This window comes from Tympanuchus pallidicinctus, unplaced genomic scaffold, assembly GCF_026119805.1.
Source record: "Tympanuchus pallidicinctus isolate F22 unplaced genomic scaffold, pur_lepc_1.0 scaffold24, whole genome shotgun sequence".
In the NCBI taxonomy this organism is placed as follows: Eukaryota; Metazoa; Chordata; class Aves; order Galliformes; family Phasianidae; genus Tympanuchus; species Tympanuchus pallidicinctus.
Window position 1 is genome coordinate 9,140,984 of NW_026294741.1, and position 8,809 is coordinate 9,149,792.

At 63.7% G+C, this 8,809-nt stretch overlaps 1 protein-coding gene across 2 annotated transcripts; it reads right to left on the reverse strand.

Annotated features, from left to right (window-relative positions):
• Nucleotides 1-8,628, reverse strand: LIMK1 (LIM domain kinase 1). Of its 2 annotated transcripts, XM_052689050.1 has the most exons (16): nucleotides 8,492-8,628; nucleotides 6,302-6,398; nucleotides 4,315-4,453; nucleotides 4,067-4,176; nucleotides 3,782-3,988; nucleotides 3,201-3,306; nucleotides 2,941-3,125; nucleotides 2,678-2,861; nucleotides 2,496-2,582; nucleotides 1,953-2,084; nucleotides 1,809-1,868; nucleotides 1,662-1,727; nucleotides 1,414-1,570; nucleotides 1,291-1,346; nucleotides 1,059-1,216; nucleotides 1-960 (listed from the first exon to the last, which is right to left on the reverse strand). In XM_052689050.1, the coding sequence occupies exons 1-16, from the start codon at nucleotides 8,547-8,549 to the stop codon at nucleotides 774-776; spliced, it is 1,989 nt and encodes a 662-aa protein (XP_052545010.1). In that variant the 5' UTR covers nucleotides 8,550-8,628; the 3' UTR covers nucleotides 1-773. The 2 variants fall into 2 exon arrangements, with proteins under 2 accessions (XP_052545010.1, XP_052545011.1); XM_052689051.1 differs by lacking the exons at nucleotides 6,302-6,398; nucleotides 8,492-8,628 and adding an exon at nucleotides 5,507-5,931.
• Between the last annotated feature and the right edge of the window lie 181 nt (nucleotides 8,629-8,809).

An 8,809-nucleotide genomic window follows, 5' to 3' on the forward strand; every position in this document is an offset into this window, starting at 1 on the left:
CCGGGCAGCGAGCAGGGAAGGATTTATTGACCGAGGGCTGGGGTACATCACAGTTTGAGTTCCCTTCCCGCCTCCGCAGAGGACGTCGCGTTGGACTTCCCGGGCAAAGTGCGCGGAGAGGCTTCACAGTTTCATCCTTCGGTAAAGCAGAACTGAGGCAGTGACAAATGGCAAACTACGTTGTATGAAAAAATAATACAAACTCTTCTCTTTAAATATCTTACAGAAAATGAACCTGAATAAAGAGCATGAGAAGCACCACACGGCGCGGCCACCCCAGGGGGACCGGGACGTCCCCACACCCGCCAAGACCTGGCTCAGCCCTAGGGGGATGCGTGGCCCCCCCAAGGGACACGGTGGTCACGGCGCAGTGGGGACGTGTGGGGCGCAATGTGCCCATCCCCGTGGTGCCACCTCGGTTGTCCCCGCTCGTGAGCACACGAGGACATCCGAAGAGGGGGATGGGGACAGCGTCCCCCACTGCTCGGGGGGGACAAGGACGCCCCTACTGTGCTGCAGTGCAAGTTCACGGAAACCCAAGGCACCTCCGGGCTGGGACGGGGGGACCCCCGGGTGTGCAGAGGGGGGGGGGCCGTGTGGTCACCGAGCGAATGCAAAGGGGAAGTGTCTCCCCCTCACCCCTCGCTCCTGGGGGGCCCTATGTACAGGGAGGGCCGTGCAGGCTGTGCAGTCCGGGGAGAGCCAGCTCCCGGGGACAGGGGATGTCGGGGGGGCGCGGGGACCAGCCCCGGGCCAGGGGAGATGCTGCAGGTTTAGAGGGGGTGCAGGTGGGGGGCTGTGTCGGGGAGCTCAGGGTGGGGGGGCAGCCCCCCCTCGCCCCGTCGGTGCGTCTCCCAGAAGGCGCAGGTGAGCTGCTCCAGCTGCGAGCTGAGCGGGAGGCGGATGTCCAGGTGCATGCGCAGCGTTTCCAGCCACTGCTCCAGCTTGCCGAAGGACGGCCTGCGGACAGACGGAGGGACAAACAGCGCGTCACCACCCCGGCCACGCGAGCATCCCCAGGCAAGACGCGGGACGAGCGAGCAACGCAGGGCGCTCACCGCTTCTCAGGGTCCAGGTCACAGCAGCAGACGGCGATGGGGAAGAAGCTGGGGGGGCAGGCAGGGGGACAGTAGCGCTCCAGGAAGCCGCGGACGTTGAGGCCGAAGTCGGTGGTGCGCGGCAGGTAGTCGGGGTCAGCGCTGACCCGGCCGATGATCTGCGGGGAGGAGAGGGGCGGAGGGCTCAGCGGCGGCGGCCGAGCAGCACCACGGACAGCGGCGCGGCACGCACCTCGCACAGCACGATGCCGAAGGAGAAGACGTCCACCTTCTCGTCGTAGCTCCTCCCTGCACGACAGACGGGTCAGGTCCCGCCGCCCCCTCCCCACGTGTCCCCCGCCCCGGCCGTGCCCACCGTTGATCATCTCTGGGGCCATCCAGTAAGGGTTGCCCACCACCGTGTAGCGTTTCTTGCGGTCCGGTTTCTTCAGGTTCTGGAGATGCTCGGGTTGGTTCTTCTCATCCACCATCAGCCGCGCCAGTCCGAAGTCGGCCACCACCACGCTCTTGTTCTGGGTGGAGGGGATGGGTGAGGTGTGGGGCCAGCACCATCGGGCCGGTCCCGTTGCTGGGCCGTTGTGGGATGGCCATGGCGGGACTCACCTCCCTCACCAGGCAGTTGTGGGAGTTGAGGTCACGGTGGATGATGTTCATGGAGTGCAGATAGGCCTGGGGAGGGACGGACCCAGCAGTACATCCACTATCAGCCCACTCAAGCCCACCTCACAGACCCACACGTGCGTTGCTCACCATGCCTGCAGCAATGTCCTTGGCAAAGCTGACCCGCTGGCTCCAGGGGTAGTGGCTGTCCTGCAGGAAAGAGAAGACAGATGGGAGTCCTGCCACGGTCTGAGGGTGGTTGAGTTGCACCCCACCCACTCCCCCCACACTCACCATGCTTTTGATGAGGCCCCGCAAGGTGCCCCCCTTTATGTACTCGGTGATGAAGTTGAGCCGTTTCTCCTTGTAGAGCACTCCGATGAACTTCAGCACATTGGGGTGCTCCAGGCAGCGCATCACCTTCACCTGGGGACCGCAGCACCATCAGCCCTGGGGTACTCCAGGGTGACCCTGTGCTCATTGCGCTTGGTTACATGGGCACAGAGCCACACAGCCACCAACCCCATGATCCAGCATCTCCCAAGCACCACCCTCAGCATCCCACAAGGAGGGACTTAGAATCATTAATGTTGGAAAAGACCACTAAGATTCCCAAGCCCAACCCCAACCCACCCCACCCCCACCATGCCACATCTCCACAGTTCCAGAACGCCTCCAGGGGCAGTGACCCCACCACCTCCCCGGGCAGCTGTGCCAATACCTCACCGCTCTGCGAAGAAATTGTTCCTAACACCCAACCTGAACCTCTCTTTAAATAATGGCAGACTGCCCTGCCCCTTGTCCCCCCACCCAGGTACACACAGGTGCCTCGCTTGCCTCTTTGAGGAAGGTCCTCTGCGTCTCCTCGTCAAAGCGGATCAGCTCCTTCATAACCATCACCTCGCCCGTTTCCCTGTGCGTCACCTGGCGGAGGGCAGGCGCTCAGCACCTCTGGATGCATCACTAACATCCCGTCCCTGCCATCCTGATAACACAAACGGCACGGCAAGGCACTGCACCTTGATGGCCTGGCCGAAGCAGCCCTTGCCCAGCACCTCGCCGTGGATCAGGTCAGAGGGGCGGAAGATGCGATGAGCGCGAGAGACAACGCGCAGCGACTCGGAGCGGCCGATGTCCTTGCGCTGGGAGGCGGGTGAGCCCACCGAGCTGGAGCCCGGAGACTTGTCTGTGCTGCAGCTCCTCCTACGGGACAGACAGACACTTGATCACTCTGGTAGCTGGGGACCGAGGGGAGGGACTTGGGGATGCATGGTGGCCTTACATGACGGCGCGCTGGCGCATGGTGCCAAGGTCTCCATGGGGTGCAGGGACTGGAGAGCGCAGGGGGCTGTGTGGGTCAGGCAGGGGGCTGCAGGGCAGCGCTGAGTCGCGGGGCAGGGGCTCGTGGGGGTCGTGCTCAATGGTCAGCTGCAGCAGGCGGCTGGTCTCCTGGATCAGCAGGTCGATCTGGGTGGAGAGCACACGGAGTGGCATGGGGCACCCCAAGGGACAGACGTGCTGGGGTGCACGGGGAGAGCCTACCTCATCCAGTGGGACGTGGCCGATGGGCGTGCCATTGATCTCCAGGATGCGGTCACCCACATGGATGGAGTTTTTCACATCGGGGCTGATGCAGTCTGGGTCCACCCTGAGGGGCCAGCACACAAAGAGGGGGGTCAGCCCCACTGGATGTGTCCATGCTGGGTGGGGACATGCAGGCACACTGCCCACAGGTCGCCCTGAGGGGTGAGGATACACTGGGACCATACCCATGGGTCATCCCTGTTAGATGGGGACACATTGGGAGAGTACCCACGAGTTATATGGAGACACCAAGCCACCCCAAGCTTATGGGGCATCCCAGCAGTTCCCACAGCCTCCCCCATAGAGAGATGAACCCAGTACATCACTCCCAGCCACACCGATAGTTGGGGACATGCTGACACAGTGCCATCCCCGCCTGATAGGAACATCCATCGCTATCCCCACGGGCCACCACGAGCAGATGGAACCGCACCAACCCCATCCTTCACCCTCCCACCCCAAAAGTGTGGCAAAGCAGAAGGGACCCAACTACAGGGTGTGAGCTCAGTGCCAGGGCACTGCAGGGATGAGATACACACTCTCGGACACGGACGGTGCGTGAGTGCTCAGCGCCGCAGCCCTGGGCACTGCAGTGCGGGTCGATGGAAACAGAGAAGCCACGCTTGCCATCGGAGCAGGCAGGGATGGAGACGAGGGTGACGGTGTGAGGGATGCGGGAGCCCGGCGAGTCAGGCAAGATCTGCTCGATGACCGGCGTCACCACCATCTGATAATAGCAGTGCCCACTGCGGGGCAGGGCTGGGTGAGCACAGGGATGGGAGGAGAGCACTGAGATGCGTCCCCCTGCTGCCACCAGTACCTACCAGTACAGCTTGGAGCGCTCCACCAGCGCATACGTGTCCCCATCCCCGATGAAAGCTCGGCAGTTGAGGCAGCTGAAGCACTCGGGGTGGTATTTCTGCTCCCCGGCCACCTACAGATGGTGACATCAGTGCCGCCGTGCAGAGACCTCCATCCCCTCCCCGTGCACCGGGGAACTCCAGCAGCCACAAAACCCACAACAGGAACAGAAACCCCCAGCTGAGGGTCCCCCGGGTCCCCCTCCCCTTACCATGACCAGCCCTTTGGTGATCTGCTCGGCACAGCCGTGGCACAGCTCCCCAAATCGTGCCCAGTAGTCCTTCTTGCAGTACAGCCGCCCATCCTTCTCGTAGTACTGGTGGGACAGCGAGGCCCCGCACTCACCGCACCTATGGCACATTGGGGACATTGGGGACACCAGGGGGTGTCACAGGGTGTCAACCCCATCCGGCTGTGTGCGCTGCTTCCCTTTGTTGCCATGTGTGTCCCCTCTCCCTCCATTTCTTCCTCTCTGGGGGTGTGTGGGAGGGGTGCGTGACATGGTGACAGTCACACCGAGGGACTGCAGCCCTGGCATGAGTCACTGCCCGCTCGCCCCCATGTTGTTCCCCCCTGCGTGCAGAGTGTGGGCATGTGCATAAGCAGCCTCTCCCCTCTAGAATCTGGGGGGACAGCAGTGGGGAGGGGGCTAATGAATGTTGGGGGTGGGGTGAATTATAGGGACATTTTTTTATAGGGGCAGGGACTTATTAGTGGGATGCAGCGATTGAGGAGGACGCAGAGGGGCAGTGAGTTACAGGGAGCAGTGAAGTTGGGGGGGCCAGGAAGCTGTGAGCTGTGGGAGTGCAGGGGGTGGCACTGAATTACTGTGACTTATAGGGGTGGAGGGTGCAAATTTGAGGGACACCGTGATTTCAGAGCATGTTTATAGGGCGGTGCACTGTAGGCAGCAGTGAGTTATGGGGCGGAGTGAGGCGGGGGTCAGGAGGCTGTGAGCTGTGAGAGTGCGGGAATGGGGGGGGGGGGACTGAATTACGAGGTTGGGGGAGGGGAGGGGCTGAGATATACAACGGGCAGCGAATGAGAGCACTGCAGGAAGGCTGTGGATTTGGGGGGGGGGGGGGGGGGTTGTGTCAGACCCCGCAGTCCCCGTCCCCCGCCCCGTTCTCTCCGGGGGGAGGCACGTGGAACCCCCTCCCCATCCCTCCAACAGACGTGACGTCACGGCGCGGAGTTTCCCCACCCCATGACGTCACCGCGCGAGGTCTCCGCCGCTCCGCGCCACCCGGGGGACGGCAGCCAATGGGAAGCGGCGCCTCGGCCACGCCCCCTTAACCCTTCCGCTGCCGCCGCCCTCCCGTTGAGCCCCGACGGGGCGGCCGCGGCGCTTGGTGGGGAGCGGGGGAAGGGACACGAACGGGCATCGCGCGGAGAAACAGCACCGGAACGCGGGGGGATGCGGCACCCGTCACGCTCCGCTCCCTTCCTCTGCCACAGCATCTGATAGAGCACGTTTCCCCACACTGCCCCAACTTCCCCACGGCAGCAGGAGCAGCAGGCACTGTGCTCCTGTCACCGGGGGACAGCAGAGCCGAAGCGTGTACCGGGAAGAGGAGGAAGAGAAGGAGGAGAGGCAGAAGGCTTCTGCAGGCAGCCATGGGCCTCCGGAAGCCTGGGGTGGAGGGGAGGGGAGAGGCCGGATCCAGCTACCCCACAGGGCTACTTTCACGGGGCCAATGGATCTATCTGTCCGTCCATCCGTCCATCCATCCATCCCTCCACTCATCCCAGCTCCAGGGAAGCAGTGCACCCCGGATGTGAAACGGCACCCCGTGAAATTGGGAGGGGACACGAGCACCCCCAACCCACCCCAGCCCTTACTTGGCTCCAGCGCTCAGGGCACGGCTCTTCCTCAGCACAGCTGCCAGCATCGTCCGGATGCAGGGATAGGGATGGGGACTGTCCTGCCCCCCCGTCACCACCCAGCTCCGGGCCACCCCCACGTCCCCAACTTCCTCCACCAGCTCCCACCGCAGGGAGAGAGCGCGACAAAGAGGAAGCGGGGTGAGACGGGGACGGTGACATCAGCCCCCACCACATGGCCACACGGTCCCTGCGCACCCCGGGGGGCAGGAAGGAGGGACACAGCCATGTGGGACGTGACACGAGTGGCAGAGCCCTGTGTGGGCTCAGTGACCTCCATGTCCCCCTGTTATTAATGTCACCGCAGGTCCCACCTGAAGCAGTCGGCGTGCCAGTCAGCGTTCAGCGCCTGCAGGTACTGCCCATCGAAGATGCCCTGGCCGCAGCTCGCACACACGGGCAGGTCGGTCCCTAAGGGACAGGGATGTCACCCTGCGTGCTGTCACATCCCCACCACGTGCTCCTGCTGTCCCTCTGCCACCGAAGCCACCCCTCGGTTCCCCATCGATCCATGGATCAATTCCCCAAGCTTTCCAACTTGGGGACAAGGTCACTGTGCTCGTGTTCCTGGTGCTGGGGATGGGGCTGATGGCAGTGTCACTGCCACTGTGCCAACCAGGGCTGTACTCTGGGCAAGGGAACTGGGTGGTCTCTATCCCCTGCCTCGGCAATGCACATTCCCAGGGTGATGGGTGGCACCATGGGGACATCGTGGAACAGGGTGGCAGCGGGACACAAGGCTGGCAGAGCACTGAGGACAGAGATAGAGATGGGGAAGGAGGCCAGAGGGGGGACATGGAGCATTCAGGGGACAGCAGTGGGGCAGGAGGTGATGCATGGGGCACAAGGGGTACAAAGTAGACACTGAGGTCCTGGAAGGGACAGCAGAGCAGTATCGGGGTGCTCAGCACGAGAGGAAACTTTGGGGTGCAGGAGGCATGGGGAGATGGGGCGCGGGGGTGCCCAGCAGGCAGAGGGGAGAGGAGACATGAGGACACAGTGGGATGCAGCTGTAGGACAGATGTTTGGGATGCACGGGGACAGAGGGGTGCTGGTGCCAAGCTGGGGGAGCAACATGAGGCTTGCAGCAGTGTGGGGTGGCTGCAGGATGGTGAAGGGGACATGCAGAGAAAGGGGACAGGACGGAGAGGGGCACAGCAGGACATCAGATGCGTGCAGGTATGTGTACATACTGCATGGAAGTGCAGGATGGGTGCTGGGCATGCAGGGGTGCAGGTGGGTGCAAGAAGGATGGTGACATGAGGTGCAGCAGCAGCACAGGGACCTAGGATGGGGTGCAGGGCACAGGTTGCTAGGATGAACAGGAGGCAAGATGGGGGGATGCAGGTGCACGTGGGGATGCAGAGGGATGCGGGGACAAGGGGTGCAGGATGCACATAGGGATGCACAGGGTGTGGGATGCAGCAGAGCGCACCATTGGGGGGACATGGGATGGAGTGGGGTGCAGCTGGGGGTGCAGGCAGGTGTGGGACGCAGGAAGGGTGCAGAGTGGGTGTGGGGTGCAGGGCAGGATGCAGGTTAACGGGTTGTGGGGTGCAGAAGGGGGGTAGGGGTGCAGTATGGGGAGAGCATGAGTGTAGAGATACGGAGGTACAGAAGGGGGATGCAGGATAGATGGAGGGTGCACAAGGGATGTGGGGGTGCACGAGGGACATGGGCTGGTTAGAGATGCAGGGGGAGATGTAGGGGGGGCTGGGGGATGCAGTTTGGATAATAGGGTGCATGGGGAACAGACAGGGGTGTGGATGGAGCTAGGACGGATGCAGACTGGCATGGGGTAACAGGGGCAGATGTAGGGGTGCGAGGGGGATGCAGGCAGATTGGGGGGCAGGGATGTGGGGAGTACAAAGGTGGGATGGGAGAAGCTGGGGTGATACAGGGGTGCAGGGGAGGATGCGGGCTGGATGGGGTGACATAGGGGTGCAGAGAGGGACACAGGCTAGATGGGGGTGCAGGAGTGATGCAGGGGTGCAGGAGGGATGCAGGCTGGATAGGGGAACGGGGATGACACAGAGATGATATAGGGATGCAGGAGTGATGTAGGGGTGCAGTTTGGATGGGGGCTGCAGGAAGGGAATATTGGGATGCCGCGGTGTAAGAAGGAAGAGGAATACAGGCTGGATGCAGAGTGATGTAGGGGTGATGTGGGGATGCAGATGGGATGGGAGCTGCAGGGAGGGGAATGAGGATGAAGGAGCGATGCAGAAAGGGGATTTGGGGATGCAAGAGTGATGTAGGGCTTCAGCGGGGAGCAGGCCTGCTGGGGGGGCTGTAGGGGCGCACGAAGGGATGCGGAGATGCGGGGGAAGATGTATGGGAAAGATGCGGGTAGGATAAGGGGCACGGGAAGGACGCGGGGAGCGCTGCTGGGCCGCTGGGAGGGGAGGGGGTCGCGGGGCGGCCCGGGGGCGGCGGAAGCGCTGAGTCAGGCGGGCCAGGGGAGGGGAGGAGTGAGTGGGGGGGAGGGGGGGGTGGTCACGCACCTTCCTCCTCTCCCATGGGCTCGTCCCTCCAGGTGCAGCACAGCAGCATCAACCTCATGCAGCCGCGCTGCCCGGCACCGCGCCAGGCCCTGCCGCCGCCGCTGCCGCCCCGAGCCCTGCCCTGCCCTGCCCCGCCGCTGCGGTGCGGCTCCGGCTGCGGCTCCGGCGGGCACGGGCAGGCGGCGGGCGGGGATGGGCCGGGGGCGCAGGGCGCCGGCGCGGGGGCTGCGGGGGCGGGGCTGTGGGCGGAGCTATGAAAAGGGGGCGGAGCTATGAGAAGGGGGCGTGTCCTAGAGGCGGGGCTTAGCGGGAGGGGTT